This window comes from Bufo bufo, chromosome 6, assembly GCF_905171765.1.
Source record: "Bufo bufo chromosome 6, aBufBuf1.1, whole genome shotgun sequence".
Lineage (NCBI taxonomy): Eukaryota > Metazoa > Chordata > Amphibia > Anura > Bufonidae > Bufo > Bufo bufo.
Window position 1 is genome coordinate 178,432,363 of NC_053394.1, and position 18,741 is coordinate 178,451,103.

The window sequence follows — 18,741 nt, forward strand, 5'->3', positions numbered from 1 at the left end:
GGAAAAGGACCTAGGAATTTTAGTGAACAGCAAACTAAGCTGTAAAAACCAGTGTCAGGCAGCTGCTGCCAAGGCCAATAAGACCTAATAACTGTAATAATGTATAAATATATCAGGGGTCAGTACAGAGATCTCTCCCATCATCTATTTATCCCCAGGACTGTGACGAGGGGACATCCTCTGCGTCTGGAGGAAAGAAGGTTTGTACACAAACATAGAAGAGGATTCTTTACGGTAAGAGCAATGAGACTATGGAACTCTCTGCCTGAGGAGGTGGTGATGGCGAGTTCACTAAAAGAGTTCAAGAGGGGCCTGGATGTATTTCTGGAGTGTAATAATATTACAGGCTATAGCTACTAGAGATGTTGATCCAGAGTTATTCTGATTGGAGTCGGGAAGGAATTTTTTTTCCCCTTAAGTGGGGAAAATTGGCTTCTACCTCACAGTTTTTTTGCCTTCCTCTGGATCAACTTGCAGGAGAACAGGTCGAACTGGATGGACAGATGTCTTTTTTCGGCCTTATAAACTATGTTACTAGCTTGCTGCAGTTTGCTCTCCAGTATGGGAACGCAACCAAATGGAACAGAATGCTTTTTGGAGCGTTACGTTCTGTCCCCATTGACAATGAATGGGGACAAAACGAAAGAGTTTTTCTCCGGAAAATAGAAAACGCCAGTGTGAAAGTAGCCTAAATCTTTCCATTATACTTCATTTCTGTGTAGCCTTCACTTCTAGTTTTGGCTCCCAATCAATGATCAAATGCGGACATGTGAACTAGACCCAGTGAGGAATTTAAAAAGATGTTTCAAACTCTATGAAATCCAAGAGTAAAATGTATCAAATTTATTTAGTGACAAGAAAAGCACAAAAAACACAAAAGTACAGCTTTCTGTGGCAGTTTTTGAGCCAAAGCTAGAAGTGGGTTGCGGAAATACTTCTCCTTCCTGCTGGATCCACTTCTGACTTTGGCTTAAAAATGATATCAAAAACTACCACAAATTTTGTGCAAAGAGTCAGGATTTTTTGTGGCTTGTCTTATTTTGTTCTGGTCATGGGCCTTGACCTTCAGAAAGACTACATGGACCCGTTTGGATTTTTTGACCTCGTCTTGATGAGAATGAATTTTCACCTTGAGCCACATCCTCCTAATAAAGTTTACCTTTCTTAGATAAATCCAGATGCAGGTCTGGCCCTTACATGGAATCTGAAAACTTTCTGCTCCACTTTACTATGGACAGAGATGACGTCTCGTGACAATTGGTGTAAACTTCCCAATACAGTAGCAATCATAAGGTTCATGCACACAACAGCATCTATTTTGCGGTCCGCATATCATGTGTGTCCCGCACTTTCCCATCTCGTCCTACTGCAAAAATGCCTATTCTGGTCTTCAAAATGGACAATAGAACATGTCCTATTTTTTTGCTGGATGGACAAACAGCCACATGAATGTCAACAGCACACGGATGACATTGTGTCCTGTCGGCATTTGCGGCCCCATAGAAGTGAATAGGTCCACAAAAAATGCGTTTCAGACACAGACCAAAATATGTTCATGTGCATGAGGTCTTCTATTTTCCATTTAAATGAATTTGAAAAGAACATTTCTGACCCAAGATTGTTTACCAAAAACCACCAAGGGGGCAACAAAAACATGTTCAATATATTGAAAACCTTAGGTTTGTCTTTGATGCAACTTTTTAGTCCTCAAAGTGTAGAATAGATTTAATTTTTTACAAACTATATAAAACCATTCACATGAAATAAGTAAAAATTATATTATGACAATAAAATTTCATTGTGCGCTCCACAGAACCCCAAATTCTAAAGCTGGCCATACATTAGGAATTAACAGCAGTGATCTAAACAACTTCTCATTCATAGTCCGTTTTTTGACATTGTAGTCATTCATAGTCCGTTTTTTTTGGGATGCAGGCACAAACGGCTTTTTAACTACAGTACCCTACAATAACTGGAAAAACAATCAAACGTGACAAATGACAATTTCATTATGTCACAAAAAGGAAAAAGGTGCCGATGGATCTGCATTTTTGGCTGTCCCAGATCTCTACTGCATGGCCAGCTTTACTCCACGCATTACCTATATATTCAAGTGTTAGTACTCCTATATCCCATTTCCTAATGCCACCCTAGCAAGCGTCCAAGAAGATATGATAAAGTAGAATTGCTTTGTCCGTGTGCCTGCCTCTGACATTGCATGGCGAATTCAGAGCAGTCATAAAAAGGAATTTTGGGTTTTGAGAGGTCAACTTTGTGTGTTTAAGTAGATAAACCTGAGTTAAAAAGAGATTGCACATCATAAAATATTTTGTTAGGCCTCTCCTGAGATGCTCCCTCTAGTGTCATCATCAACTGGTGTAGCTACAGGCAGAACCATTGTAGTCAGATATAGACTCCTGTAACAGAAAAAAAATAGACGTTACTTTACATTTCCATACCATATGCAACACAGGTTAAATATGATTTTAATATTAAATATGACTTAGGCTACTTTCACACTCGCGTTTGGTGCGGATCAGTCATGGATCTGCACAAACGCATACGTTTGTATTATCTTTAACATAGCCAAATCCGTTTTCTATTGTGCCATATTGTGTCAGTGAAAACGGATCCGTCCCTTTTGACTTACATTGTGTGTCAGGACGGATCCGTTTGGCTCAGTTTCGTCAGACGGACACCAAAACACTGCAAGCAGCGTTTTGGTGTCAGTCTCCAAAGCGGAATGGAGACAGAACGGAGCCACACTGAGCGGATCCTTACCCATTCAGAATGCATTAAGGGCAAAACTGATCAGTTTTGGACCGCTTGTGAGAGCGGATCTCATAAACGGAAACCAAAACGCCAGTGTGAAAGTAGCCTTACTGTATTGTGATACAAAGGGCTAGCTAATCATGACTGTGAATATCAAATTTAAAAAGGACTACTGACATGTCTATTTTAGTAAATACTTCTACTCCCCATAAAATAACAATTCTGGACCACATTTTCTTACAACTCTGCAGCGTGCCATGCCTCTGTTGCTACGTCTAGAAATGCATGAGTAAATTGGTTGTTACCATCCCCCTTGTCAAAGGGATGTGTCCCTATGCTCTGACACGGTCAGCACTGTGTACAGACACACTGCCAAATGGTAACACCTAGGTCTCAACCTATTCATGGATTTCTAGGTGTAAGGTCTAATGCACACGACATGCCCATATTGTGGCAATATACGGGCACCGGCCATGTGCGCACCATATCACAGATGTGGACCCCTTCACTTGAATGGGGCCGCAAACCGGAAGATATGGTGCGGAACAGAGGCACAGATCAGAAGCCCACTGATGCACTGATGAGTTTTTCTGTCCGTGCATCCGCACCACAAAGTAGAGCATGCACTACTTTTTTGAAGTGCGGACCGTCGGGTGCCCGTGCATTGCAGACCACAATTTACAGTCCGCAGCACGGGCATGGCCGGCACACGGTCGTGTGCATAAGGCCTAACAGAAGAAAAACACAGCACAGAGTTAGGAGAACAAAAGCTTTGCATTCACTAAACTAGACACCGGGACTTGTGACATGCTGATATTCATATTTATTTTAGGACCTGCAGGAAAGCGGAGGCACTGAAAAGACTAGGAGGTGGTGGAGAGGGGTCATGGGACCTTTGATTGAAATGGCTTCTCAGTAACAGGACGCTAACTGCTGCAACTACTACAACCTACGTGGAGATCTGCAACAAATCTCCATTTTTATAAGAAATCATTGTGTTATAACCTGAAGAACAGAAGTGTAACTTGAACATTCTGGGCCCCAGTGCAAAATCTATGACAGAGCCCTCCCAGCATGCACTTTCTATAATACTGGTGTCTTCTTATAAGGCACAAGCGTCTTTGGGCCCCCTCAGCACCCCCATAGCTACGCCCCTGCTGAAGAACAATTTGGTTTGCAATAACACATTTTACAGATATAAAATTACTTGTCTACAAAAAGATGTCCGTTGAGCAAGAAGTCTAAGACATGCTTTCCTATATCTCTGGCCTCCTTGTGTTTCCCTCCCAAGCCCACTTGGCTGTCAGCAATGACATGCTGATGCTATTATTTCTAAGCCAACACGCGTTTTACAGTTGCACTGCAAATTCGGGAGGTAGCTTCCTGCTGTCTGCCAGTGAAGCATCACTCACCACTCCAAAGTCCAATGGAAATCTACATTTCCACCACTGCTTAGCCATGACAACCTAACCCAGACAGGCTGAAATGTGCTGTCAGAGGCTGTTAGGAACTCAACACCACTTCACAACTGACCAAGACTGCTCTAGTATGGCGCAAAATGATAAGATGGTACGGAATTAGCCTTTTAGAACAGTTCCACTGACGGTCACTGAGCTTTCACTGCGACCCATTCCACTGCTTCTATTGCATGGCTGGATACAGGAGTTAATGCACATGTACAAAAAGGCGATGGTCAAAGTCTTTATGTCATCTACATATTTTTATTCTACTTTAAAACGGCAAGTAGTCTATTTTTCATGAAGATAAATAAACGGTTGTCACAGCTCTACCTCTATCATTAGAAGGGGTTTTCCGGGATTTATAGATTGAGGTCCTATCCCGGGGATAGGTCATCAATATCAGATAGGAGGCCCGACTCCCCGGTTCCTGCTGTACGTGATCAGCTCGAGCACTTACGTCATGTTCATTGGTCACAGGGCTTAGGTGCAGATCAGCCTCATTCAAGGGAATGGGCTTGATCTGCAATACCAAGCAAAGCCACTGTACAATGTATGGTACTGTGCTTGGTAACCTGGGAGGAGTGCTATGACCTCCTCAAACAGCTGACTGGCAGTGGTGTTCGGAGTCAAACCCTCTGCCGATCTTATACTGATGATCTTCATATGTAAATCCCAGAGAACCCCTTTAACATCTTGACATGTAAGAATATGTGGAAATCACGGATAATGAAAATCAAGAACGTCTGTCCATTTGCTCAAGTAACTGATTGTTAAAGACAAACTGTCACTATAACAGACCTATTCAAATAACATCAGCATGACAACCTAATAAAACTGCTATAGTTACATTCATTAAACAGCCCCCCAAAGGGTGAAATCCTGGTTCTGTGGACTCACATGGTCCTTCTCAGACAGTCAGCAGCTATGATGTAGAGTTGTGGGGTGTATGTCACAGTCACATGATCCTTTTTAAAAAATGGTTGAAAGAAGGTCATAAATGCTTTGATATGAAGCTTACGGTAATATATAGCACACCTTTTTGGCCCAATGTATCCAATTTCAAGATAATTTTTCCAAGGAATCCTTTCAAACTATAAAATTACCAACAAGAAAACTGCAGCACTCTAATGTAATAATAAAGTTCCTGGTGCACACCTCTAGAGAACATGATCAAGAGCCACAAAAATTAATGTACCAAGAACAGTTCTCAAGCTTGAGTTTCTACAGAATGCTGTCTCTATCGCTTTCTTGTGGCTCTCCATTACAATGATAAAAATATGCTTTGAGAGGTGCTGTCCTTTGGGTGGATATAACTAATGTGACTGTGGTCTGCTGGATAGCAGTGGACACAGAGTAGTGAGTGCAGTTGTACTCCGCGTCAGGAGTGTCCTCCCCTCACTCCTCCAACTGATACCTGCATGAAGAGTCAGCAGCTTTCACTGTTAAAATTTACAGGCAATTGCGAAATAATGGCCCCAGCTGCATACATGTGGCATATGCTGGAGTGAGATGGTGCTTGTTCTAAACTTATGCTAGGAACCTTCTCAGGTGTGGTACTGTATATTGTACTGACTCTACGGAACCAGGAAATGCTTTCTTATCAGCCCTACCTGCCAGGCACTTCAGGGGGCCTTGTTTAGTGAATGCAATTACTAAAATAAAGGGGCTCTTTGATTTAGGATACCCTAATTTACCCTTTTCTAATCAAAAATTTTTTTTACAAAATCCAGCACTGATGGCAAACATTAACCCCTCACCCCCCCCCCCCCCCCCCCCCCACCCACCCACACACACACACACACACACACACACACACATACATACTCAACCACCCCTCATTTTTCACTTTCAATGAAGTCCAGAAAACTGAGAGATGGTGAGCTTCTTGTGAGGTCCTCACAATGTGGACCTTCTTTAGCTGATCGTGGCTACAACATGGCGGTCACCTGTAATTTGCTTTTTTAAACTTAAAGCGAATCTGTCATGCTATTTTCACCAATATAATGAACAGCATTGCCTCACAGAAGATTGGAAGCACATTCCAATCAAACCTGTGTGTACTTTGTGTCTTTATTCCAAGTCCAGAAAAGGTGCTTTTATTCTGCTGAAAAATGGCTCCCAAGTTCCAAGTGCCCAAAGCAAACCAGACTTAATAGAGGAGGGCTGTTTTGGCTACTCATATATTAGAATTGGTGGCAGCTAGATATATGGTCTTGTTTGAAATCTGTCATTCTAAGCTTTCAAACAATACCAGAATCACAGCATTATATCCACTACATTGAAAGTTATAGCTGTTAGAAGTTGAGTCAGGAATAAAAGCAGTGAAACCTGCTCTTAATTTCACTTTCAGATGGATTCACTGCCATCCCGATTTCTAACAGCTATATCTTCCTACATAATTGATATAATGCTGTGATTCTGTTATTGTAATGCCAGCTTTCAAACAAGACCAGGTCCATATCTCTAGCTGCGACCAATCCCAAGGTTGCTGTTGGGACCTGTTTTTCAGAAGAATAAAAGTACTGTAAATGGAATAAAGACACAAAGTACATACAGGTATGTTTGCAATGTGCTTGCAACTTTCTTTGGGCAATGCTGTTAGTTATATTGGTGAAAATGATATGACAGACTACCTTTAAGTTTGTTAGAGCATGAAAATCATCAATGACCCTGTCACTGGCAGGCAAAGTGGCAAATACAGTAGCTCTGACTGGAGTTTGGCTTTAAGGTGTCTGTCAGCATGGTCAACCCTATTCAATGGCATCTGTCGCAGATTTGTACCTATGAATTTGGCTAACCTGTTACATGTGCGCTTGGCAGCTGAAGGCATCTGTGTTGGTCCCATGTTCATATGTGCCCGCATTGCTGAAAAACATGAAGTTTTAATATATGCAAATGAGCTTCTAGGAACAACAGGGGATTGAAAATGTAATGATGCCTGGCACTGCAGTTGGAGAGAGCAGAGCCTCCAAGTGTAATGACAATGCCCTCATTGCTCCTGGAGGCTCATTTGCATACATTTTTCTCAGCAATGTGGGCACATATGAACATGGGGCCAACATAGATGCCTTCAGCTGCCAAGTGCACATGTAACAGGTCAGCCAGTTACATACAGATGCAGCAGAGTTTACTAGATGTGATAACTTACCAAGTGTGCGTGTTAACTCTACATCCGTAGATACAAATCTGCTGACAGATGCCCTTTAAACCAGGATACTATATTCATTACATCATTATACTCTCTCCTCCCTTTTGATTGACAAGGCTAATAGCCCTGTCTAATGGTGTCTGTGCTGTGACTCACTAATAATCCTTGGTGGTCCAACATTATTATGTTATATGGAGACATTGGGTTTTATCAAAATCATGCAATCCCCTAGGAATGAATGATTTTGGTAAAACCCACTGACACCAATAACTTCATATAACATTAACGCTGGACCACCAGGGATGATCAGTGAGTCACAGTGCAGGCTATTAGCCCTGACAATAAAAGTGTAAGCAGCACTAGGAGCATAGCTGCAGCAGTGCTCCAAGCCCTACAGCCAGTCCCCTGGTGCTCTAACTGCCTGATTTGCATAAAGATAAAATCTCCCTATCTTGGGAACGCTGCAACTTACAAAGATAAATAAGGTACCATTTTAACCAGCATGATCATCCCTACCAGGCAAATATCTGGTTTAATCGGGTTGATCATGCTGACAGTGGCTCTTTAAGAAACAAAGGGGGTCCATTTATCAAACTGGTGTTAAGTAGAACTGGCTTAGTTGCCCATAGCAACCAATCAGATCCCATCTTTCATTTTTGACAGCTCCTTTGGAAAATGAAAGGCGGAATCTGATTAGTTGCTATTGGCAACTAAGCTAGTTCTACTTTACACCAGTTTGATAAATGACCCCAAAATTTTTATTGCAACTCTTGTCCAATAAAGATATATAAATGTTTACTGATGAACAGATTGATGCCGAAGAAGCTCGGAGTTGCATGAAAATCCCTTTCCACACATAGGGCAGTAATGCAGTCTATCTCCAGAGTGAATCCTTTGATGTCTGACAAGAGCTGATTTAAAGGAGAAGCACTTTCCACACACAGTGCATGTGTATGGTTTCTGTCCTGAGTGAACAGCCATATGTCTAGATAGCTCTGATTTGCAAGCAAAGCCTTTTCCACATGCGACACAAGACAGTGCTACATCTCCTCGGTGGACAACTCTCTGATGCTTAGAGAGTCCTGACTTTCTCATGAAGAGCTTCCCACAATCCGGGCACATAAGAGGATCGCTCTTAAAGTGGCTTTTTTGATGCTGTAGAAAATGTTCACTGCTGTAGAAGCATTCACCACACATGGAGCAAGTGAATAATTTATCTTGGCTTCCGAAATGCTGATACTCCGATGCATTAGAGTCTCCTCCTGAACCGCCTCCAGGCTCAGCATGTATCTTTTGGTGTAATATTAGATGAGCATTTGAAATAAACGTTTTTCCACATGTGGGACAATCATAAAGCCTCTGGAATGCATGAGTTTTTTGATGTGTGACCAGTCCTGAACGGCTATAAAATCCCCGTCCACATATTGAACAGGGATATGGTTTCTTGATATGAATTTGATGGTGGGTGACAAGATCAATTCTATTGCTGAAACATAAACCACAGATCTGACATTTCAGTTCTTCTTCTCCACTAGAATCTGGTTTTGGAATGGGGTTACGAGTAAATGATTTCTTTCCATTTACTCCTGAACACATGCTTGCTTTAATATGACTCTTTTGGTGGGTGTCCAGATCTGACTCAGTAGGAAGACACTTTCCACATTTGCTGCAGATAAAGGATTGAGCATCTGTATGATCAACAGTATGGTCAAAGAATTTTGTAAAAGGTTCCTCACATAGTGAGCCATTGTATTTTATATCTTTATTATTCAGTGTCTGGATACCAGAAGGAAAAGGCTTATGGTACAGGCTGTTAATGGAATTACTAGGCTTATCCAAGACGCCCTGATACAGCGCATTTGCATGATCAGACCAATCACACTCTCCATTTACACCAAACCGGGTGGGAGAATGATCTGGGATGGTAATAATGTCAATACTTGCATGCTTTTGACCTTCACTAGAGACCAATTTTCCAGTTACAGAAGTAGATGGAGATTGTATTTCATGATCTATGGGTATATAAATGTCTGTGTTTATGATATCCTCTTCTGTGCACCCTATTTCTTCCATATTAAGAGTACACGATGAATATTTTTGCATATGATCTGTGGGTTTGCAGAGGTCATTGTCTGATATGTCTATTTCTTCACATGAGATGGATTCTTCATCCGTAGAATAATGATTTGAACATTCTGGTGAAGAATCAGAGATAATACATTCTTCTGCTATTTCCTCATCATTTTTGGAACCTGTTTAAAATATACATTTTAAGTAATATTTCGAAAATGATGTTAACAATGACCCTTACTATTAACTTTCAAAACATTTCTTACCCACTGAAGTAAGGAGATTCTCAGTCACCACATTTTGGTACAGACCTTTGTGTTCTTCTAAATACTCCCACTCCTCCATGGAGAAATAGACAGCAACATCCTGACATCTGATAGGAACCTGACACACATAATAATGCAGTCATCATCCAGACACCTCCATTAGTGTTGCTATATCATTTCCCAGCAGTGCTCACCTCTCCAGTCAACAGATACACAATCCTATTGGTGAGTTCTAGGATCTTCTGATCATTGTCCTTCTTATTTGTTCTGGAGTGAGATGAAGGTTCCCTGATGTTACTCTGAGTCTTATCCAAGTTCCCTGATATACAGCCACGAGACTTCTTCTCAATAACATATTCCTGTGAATGTTGAATAAAGGGTTACTCCTGAATTGAAACAGCCATGATTTACATAAAAACGGCATTTCGATCATTTGAACATCTCACCTCTCCAGTCAACAAGTAGATGATCCTCAGGGTCAGACTTAATAAAGTCTCTGTCAATTGATGCTGGTCTTTCTCCATCATAGAGTTGTCAGATATATGCTACTTGCAGGTTGAAGAGAAACACAAAGATGTTTCTTCACACGACCTTTGTTTGATAGCCACACATTCTTTCAGATTCTAGCAGACCCTATTACAAAGAAAGAGTTGTATGAAAGACAAATATCAGGCGCTGTTGTGTATTAAAAGGGGTTAGCTACAAATCACATTTATCCACAGGATCAGTGATAAATGACGGATTGATGTGGGTCTGATTGCTGGGACACCCAGCCATCCCAAAACAGAGGAACCCCAAGTCCTCCCTAAATGCAGCAAGTAATGTGCATGTTGGTACACTGTTCCATTCCCTACTATGGGAGTAACATAGTATATAAGGCCGAAAAAAGACATCTGTCCATCCAGTTCGGCCTGTTATCCTGCAAGTTGATCCAGAGGAAGGCAAAAAAATAAAATAAAAAGTGAGGTAGAAGCCAATTTTCCCCACTTAAGAGGGAAAAATTCCTTCCCGACTCCAATCAGGTAATCAGAATAACTCCCTGGATCAACGACCCCTCTCTAGTAGCTATAGCCTGTAATATTATTACACTCCAGAAATACATCCAGGCCCCTCTTGAATTCCTTTATTGTACTCACCATCACCACCTCCTCAGGCAGAGAGTTCCATAGTCTCACTGCTCTTACCGTAAAGAATCCTCTTCTATGTTTGTGTACAAACCTTCTTTCCTCCAGACGCAGAGGATGTCCCCTCGTCACAGTCCTGGGGATAAATAGATGATGGGATAGATCTCTGTACTGACCCCTGATATATTTATACATACTTATTAGATCTCCCTTTAGTCGTCTTTTTTCTAACGTGAATAACCCTAATGTTGATAATCTTTCTAGGTACTGTAGTCCTCCCATTCCAGTTATTACTTTAGTTACCCTCCTCTGAACCCTCTCCAGCTCTGCTATGTCTGCCTTGTTCACAGGAGCCCAGAACTGTACACAGTACTCCATGTGTGGTCTGACTAGCGATTTGTAAAGTGGTAGGACTATGTTCTCATCACGGGCATCTATGCCCCTTTTTGATGCAACCCATTATCTTATTGTCTTTGGCAGCAGCTGCCTGACACTTATTTTTACAGCTTAGTTTGCTGTTCACTAAAATTCCTAGGTCCTTTTCCATGTCAGTGTTACCCAGTGTTTTACCATTTAGTATGTACAGGTAACTTGCATTATTCCTTCCCATGTGCATAACCTTACATTTGTCAATGTTAAACCCAGGGCTGTGGAGTCGGAGGCAATTTTGGGTACCTGGAGTCGGAAAAAAATGAACCGTCTCCGACTAGATTTAAATTGGAATAAAATTTTAAAAAAAGCAAGTTTAAATGTCCCAATTCACAAAAAGTTATATTTAATTACCGTATTTTTTGCCCTATAAGACGCACCTGCCCATAAGACGCACCTAGGTTTTTGAGGAGGAAAATAAGAAAAAAAATATTTTGAGCCAAAGAGTGTGCTTTTGGTGGGTTTTGAACTAATGGTCTGTGGATGACACTATTATGGGGGCATCTGTGGGTGGCACTGTTATGGGGGATCATTGTGGGGGCATCTGTGGATGACACATATATAGCATCTTATCTTAGGTGTCATCCACAGATCCCCCCATAACAGTGTCCCTGTGTAGTGAATGGGGGCCAGCATCTGTTTCTGTAATGGCAGCGGGGCCTGGTGTCTACTTCATTCATAAAGTGGGCGGAGCAGGAGCGTGACGTAGTGAGCTACGCTATGAGCGCCCACCCGGCCTCCTGACTGCCAAGAAGTTAGTAGTAAGTAGTACAGCGCTAGATTTAAGATGATTGGAATACTTTAACAATACCCACAAGTTAGATATGATTACCGTATAGTACAGTGAGCCGGGCCCGGTGTAGTAAAATACAGTGACTGCACCGGGCCCCGCTGCCATTACAGAAACAGATGCCGGCCCCCAGCCCCTCCTCCCTCTCAGCCTATTCACCGGACAGTCGCAGCATTCGCCCCCATAAGACGCACTGCTATTTTTCCCCCACTTTTGCGAAAAATACGGTACTTCTCTACTGTAAGAATAAAGGCCAATGCATGCAGTGCGTCACGTTACCGCAAAATGAACACGTTAAGTGACCATGAAGAAGCATGCTTTTCATATGCTTCACTATATGGCACGCAACGCACAGTTAAGGAGCGGCAATACTTATACTTTCCATTGTGTTGTGTTCCGCTGTTACAGGGAACGCAACGCCCATGGTTAACCTAGCCTCTCACTGATAACTGATTAAGTAGAGACACTTGTATAAGTGAAGGGAATGGATAGTCAATAGTTCAAGACTGAAGCTGTAAACCATTTGAAAGACTGTCATTCAGCTAAGGCTATAAAAACTTGTAAACTCAGATTGTTAGCTTAAACTTTAAACATGACTATGGGATTCTACTAGGGAAATCATGTTTTAAAATAAATGCCCCTTCCTGGATCGTCCCACTGCCCTATCTTCAGCAGAAGATCAGCAGCTTCCTAGCCAGTAGTTCTGTGGTAATGACATGTATGTTGCCTGTCTTTCCTTCAAGGAATGTAAAAAAAAAAAAATATTGCATATTAAATACAGAGGAGTCGGAGTTGGAAGTACCAAAAACTGAGGAGTCGGACCATTTATCTACCGACTCCACAGCCCCGGTTAAACCTCATCTGCCACTATTCTGCCCAAGCCTCCAATCTATCCAGATCCATCTGTAGCCGTATATTGTCCTCTTCAGTGTTAATTACTTTACACAGTTTAGTGTCATCTGCAAAAATTTATATTTTCCTGTGCAAGCCTTCTACAAGATCATTAATAAATATATTGAAGAGAATAGGGCCCAATACTGACCCCTGAGGTACCCCACTAGTGACAGTGACCCAATCTGAGTGTGTACCGTTAATAACCACCCTCTGTTTTCTATCATTGAGCCAGTTACTTACCCACTTACAGACGTTTTCTCCGAGTCCGAGCATTCTCATTTTATATACTAACCTTTTATGTGGTACAGTGTCAAATGCTTTGGAGTGACTGAACGCTGTCAATGCCTGTTCCAAGTGAATACAGCAGTGAACCAACATGTACAAAATTTATGTTATAGGGGAGATATACATGCACTAAGATGCATAATATACAGTACAGGGACATATTATCGAAGGGACATCCAGAGCATTATATGGACAGGAATACTGGATGTTGCAAAGATTACATAAAGAGCAGTACGTCATATTACAAAAGCAATCTATAGTGAAGAAAAACTGATAAATGTGTGTACAAGATGGCATATTGCCATATTATACCAAGGATATATAAAAAAAATGGGTTATATATAGGGAGATAAATAGGTTACTAATTATACAGGAAGAATATAAATATCACATTATATGGAGTAACTATCACAGTCATGTAGGACAGACGGTAAGTTGGCTATATAAGGCAGTATACATTATATTAAAATATATACACTGTCCTATTTGAAAAAAGTTATACTATTAAGGTGAGTTCACACAGTTTGTGCCATTTTCAGAACTTTTAAATTTTTTGTGGCTTTTTTTTGCACGTTTTGCTGTGGGGAGAAAAAAACACCAGCTACAGATGTTAGGGTACTTTCACACTTGCGTTGTTTGATTCCGGCAGGCAGCTCAGGCCTGTATGCAAACGCATGTCATTTGCAGTACCGGATCCTGACAAATGCATTGCAATACCGGATGCGTTTTTCCAGTGTCATCCGGAAAAACGGATCCAGTATTTATTATTTTTCGCATTTTTAAAGGTCTGCGCATGCGCAGACCTGGAAATCAGATCCATTTTACTGGAAAACTTGATACTGGATCCGGCATTAAGACATTTCAATGGAAATTAATGCTGGATCTGGCGTTCAGGCAAGTGTTCCGGAATTTTGGCCGGAGAAAATACCGCAGCATGCTGCAGTATTTTCTCCGCCCAAATGCCGTAAAAGTGACTGAACTGAAGACATCCTGATGCATCCTGAACGGATTGCTCTCCATTCAGAATGTATTAGGATAAAACTGATCAGTTCTTTTCCGGTATTGAGCTCCTAGGACGGAACTCAATGCCGGAAAACTTTAACGCTAGTGTGAAAGTACCCTTAGCTGAAAGGCTTTGGGGAATAGGAAATGCAAGACACATGCATTTTGGCTAGTGCCACATTTTTCCAATTCTGTAGCATTTTCTGTTTCTCTAATGTTTTTTTTTAATGCAGCAATAGTGTTTTTTAGACATGTTTTCCATTCTTATAAGAATAATGGCTTTTCTTGTGTGAAGGAGCCCTAAAGGAGTTGTGTGTGTGTATATATATATATATATATACACACACATACACAGGATGGTACCTTTGGTATATATCAGTTATAATGTCTATACAGACCAGTGCACGGGTCATATACAAAGGTGTATTAGGTGTCATGTCATATTAGTGTGCTATAATCCAGAAGATATACAATTATATGGAAACCCAGGATGTGTTGGAATACAGCAGGAAGCAGTGTGTGTGTGGTACATGGAGAGGTCCATGGGGTGGCATGGCACACTGGTGACTGGTATATGTGACGATACTGAGACAGTCTCACCTATCACGGCCACCAGCACAGGACATAACACACCCGGGTACAGCACTGGAATGACATGAAAATCCCGATCGCTTCCCAGATCCAACAATGGCAGAAACCACTTTCAGCCTTGCTATTCCCTCACGTCCGGTGTGCCGTGTCACGTGACCGAACACTTCCTGTGATGCGTTCCAGCCAACTTCCGGGTTATGCGGCCCACCTAATCTCATTCTGTGCCGAAAACTCACCTGCTACTCCGAACTGTGCAGAAACCTGGGAGACCTGTGGCCTCCCGGCAGTGCAATCACTGAACGTTCAGTAGATGCGTAAATGAACGGCAGGGCTGAAGGAGTCCAGTGGATCAGGCCTTCTTTTTTGCACTGATTTTGCACGGATTGTTAACTCTATAGAACTGCCTTATCCTTGTCCATAAGACGGACAAGAATAGGACAAGTTCTGTTTTTTTGCGGGGCCACGGAACAGACTTACGGATGCGGACAGCACGTTGAAGTGAATGGTTTTGCATCCAACCTGCAAAAAATGCTGATCGGATGCAGACCAAACATACATTTGTGTGCATGAGCCCTCAGGCAGGCGACTGTCGGGCGGCAATTGCCTGCTTGGTCAGCAGAGGATGCCATGCAGCAGCGGTATTACACAGCCAGCTCATCACTAACAAGCCTTCCTACAAATGCTGGTTAGCAATGATCGGGCCGACACACTGTGATATAAGCTTTGCTGGTCTGTGTCTGGCCTTACTAGGTGGGGACGGAGTTGTAACGCAGTCCTACTGCACCGCCTATGGGAGGGAAGTGAGAGGCTTCCGAGCTGTGTGTGGGGGACATGTGAGGACTATACACTGCGCTATGTGGGTTATATGTTTAAAGGGCTTGTCCAACCAAAAGGAAAAAATCAAGAGGTGTTTAAAAGAAATAAATCACAGTTCCAGCAGGATGATTACTGTCTCCGCCATATCGCCATTCCAGCCACATGATTCCCATCCCCACCATCACATTTAGATGATGGCAAATTCAGTGTACAAGGTTCGGGTTATCCAAGAATCCCATTATAATTTATGGTCCGTGGTAGCGGACTCCATAATGGAATTCTTAGATAACCTGAACCCGAACTTGAAAACACTAGTCACTGGCCTCAGTCACTGGCCTCAGCATGCAGATGTCCAAGAACAGCCCGTCACTGCCGAGCTATCCTATGCTGTGAATGGTCTGAGGGGCCCTGAAAAGGTGGGGACAGCCTTCGTGCTTCTTAAACAGCAGGGCTTTCATACAGTTAGTGACCACTTCATTTCAGTTTTTGGTTGGACAACCCTTTTCACATACTTGCCTGGACCCTACCTGAATATATTTGTGCATGTACATAGAATTGTCTGATTGTCCCGAGTCCTCCATCAGCACCTCGCTGTCTATGCTGAGTGTAGTTTCATATTCATACAACAATGGTGGGATATTAGACTGTTAAATAAAATTAGAATAAATTACTTGAAATTAAAAAGAACATAGAGGAAGCCAGTCCCTCAGAGATGACACTGTGTGGGGGATGTGCTTGAAAATAGTCCTTTTCTGAATATTTTATTGTTATAATAAAAAAATAACCACCTCTGTATCGAGATAAAGGGGGGAGGGGGGTTCCAGGATTTCTATGGTTTAGCAGATATGCTCATTTACTTGCTTACCTCTCCCCCATGCTTTTTTTTTCAGTCTTGACTTTTCCGACACATTTTATCCATGCCAACAAATCACTCTGGTTTGTCTACATCCTGTATGTAGCACTTCCTGTTCCTGTGTCCAACCAAACCCATGATGCACTTCTCCTTTCTCTGGTACAGCTCCAGAACCGAGCCTAACAGCACCCAGCTAGTTCATTGCTCCTCCCAGCCAGCTAGTCACATAGACACTCCGCCTGTTAACGATTCGACACAACTATGGTCATAAAATCACAGGAAATAAGAAAGAGCGTGGACATGGTCATGTGACCACATTTCTGAACAGGAGTGATTTCAGCTACCCTTCATAAATGTTTAAATATGTTGATACAAACCAGAAAACCCCTTTAAGATTAGTCATCCAGGGGAAGGAATCCAAAATGGAAAATCAAGGCAGGAGAAATATTAGTACTTATCTGAGTACTCCAACCATAGCCGTATGACATAACCATGGGATGTGGAACTACGCTCATACATTGTGAGTTACTGGCAGTGCAAGTCTATGGGGTTTTCCAGCCTCCCCCTACATTTCACAGACTGTTCAGATGCAGATTGGCTCATACGGATGGGACTTTCAAATCCGCAGCATGACCAATATCTAGCAGATTGTTCGCAGATTTCATCCATTAACTTCAGCCTATCACCAGGGAGCCTATCACCTGGAAAGTAACTGATAATGTGCTTTCACACAAGTTTCTGCAATTTTGCATTTTTAGTGGCATTTTTTGCACTTGTGGTACTTGGTGCCTTGTAGGACTAGCTCAGATGAATGTAAGGATACCTTTCACTTGGAGATCCTGTGCCCTATTCTGCAGAAAAATACTCTAAGCAGGTTAGTGCACCGAGGGAAGGCCCAAGCCACTGGGGGCACCATTGCTTTCTCTGCCAGCCCCGTCCTCTACTTCTTGACTGACAGGACCCGGTGGGATGACTATGCTGGAATCTTGCCCTGTCAGTCAAGGAGAGGGAGGGGCTGGTAGAGAAAGGTGGAGGAACAAGGGTGCAGAATGGCTTGGGCCTCCTTGGTGCACTTACCTGCTTATTTGCATATAGATCAAAAGTACTTTTCCTTCAGAATAAAGCAATGGATTGCTAAACTGAGGTTATCATTGCAGTCATCTGAGCTAGCCCTATAAAGGTGTTGTGCCTGGTTTAACTGTATATTTTCTAGTGACTTTAAATCTGCAGTTACAGGGCAACATGTACCTAAGAACCTGGCTGACCTGTTACATGTGCGCTTGGCAGCTGAAGGCATCTGTGTTGGTCCCATGTTCATATGTGTCCACACTGCTGAGAATGAGTCATGTTTTCTATATGCAAATGATCTTCTAGGAGCAATGGGGGCGTTGGCATTACACCTAGAGGCTCAACTCTCTACAACTGCTGCGCCCTCTGCACTTTGATTGACAGGACCAGGCAGTGTAAACGTGATTACATCTGGCCCTGACTTCTCCTAAAGTCAAAGTGAAGAGGGTGCGGTAATTGCAGAGAGAGGCCCCTGTTGCTCCTAGGAACTAATTTGCATATATTAAAACATCACTTTTCTCAGCAATGTGGGCACACAGTGCACATGCAACAGATGCCAAGTGCACATGCAACAGCTAGTCCCATAGATACAACTCTGCCCTTTAACCCCTTAGTGACCATCACTTTTTAAGGCGGTCACTAAGGGGTCTTAGTTTTCAGTCTAAGTTCTGCAGGGATCTTCAGGGTGCCGATGTTAGTGCCCCAGGCCTGCCTCCAGCATGTCTTCTGGCTTCTCTGGCACAGCCTGCTGTTGAATGTCAGTATAGAACTAACATTAAAATATATTGCACTACAGGAATAAGGCAACATATTTTAGAAATTGTGGTAGGTTGTGGTGGCTCACTAGCAAGTAGTTAAGGTATGGTGCTGCAAGCTCATATAGAGGGAATCACCCCACCCTCTCTTAAAGGCAAATGTAGTAATAGAGTAATGAGCGAGCACTCATACACTTGGCAACCAAATTGACATGTGCAGAAAATATTTATTATATCCCCATAAAATACAAGTAATAAAATTTATAAGAACAATGTAGCAATAATATACAACATTACAGTCACATATTGTGGTAGATATGATCAACACTATATTCATATGACTCAATAGTGTCGAATAGTGTCGATGTAGAACTAACATTAAAATATATTGCACTACAGGAATAAGGCAACATATTTT

At 42.1% G+C, this 18,741-nt stretch overlaps 1 protein-coding gene across 5 annotated transcripts; it reads right to left on the reverse strand.

Annotated features, from left to right (window-relative positions):
- Window positions 1-1,686: 1,686 nt before the first annotated feature.
- LOC121003449 (gastrula zinc finger protein XlCGF66.1-like) lies at window positions 1,687-14,978 on the reverse strand. 5 transcript variants are annotated; one of them, XM_040435307.1, is made up of 6 exons: window positions 14,841-14,978; window positions 10,163-10,349; window positions 9,911-10,075; window positions 9,717-9,834; window positions 8,180-9,632; window positions 1,687-2,417 (listed from the first exon to the last, which is right to left on the reverse strand). In XM_040435307.1, exons 2-6 carry the CDS (start codon window positions 10,241-10,243, stop codon window positions 2,333-2,335), a joined length of 1,902 nt encoding a protein of 633 aa, XP_040291241.1. In that variant the 5' UTR covers window positions 10,244-10,349; window positions 14,841-14,978; the 3' UTR covers window positions 1,687-2,332. The 5 variants fall into 5 exon arrangements, with proteins under 5 accessions (XP_040291241.1, XP_040291242.1, XP_040291245.1 ...); XM_040435308.1 differs by lacking the exon at window positions 14,841-14,978 and adding an exon at window positions 10,853-10,894; XM_040435311.1 differs by lacking the exon at window positions 8,180-9,632 and having other exon boundaries at window positions 9,762-9,834.
- Between the last annotated feature and the right edge of the window lie 3,763 nt (window positions 14,979-18,741).

Excerpts from the sequence above, each read along its gene's own strand:
- LOC121003449 (XM_040435307.1), bottom strand. The coding sequence starts at position 10,243 with ATGATGGAGAAAGACCAGCATCAATTGACAGAGACTTTATTAAGTCTG. Across the intron at positions 9,835-9,910 it reads TGTATCTGTTGACTGGAGAG|GTTCCTATCAGATGTCAGGA; the intron begins GTGAGCACTGCT and ends TATGTGTGTCAG. Across the intron at positions 9,633-9,716 it reads GAATCTCCTTACTTCAGTGG|GTTCCAAAAATGATGAGGAA; the intron begins GTAAGAAATGTT and ends TATTTTAAACAG.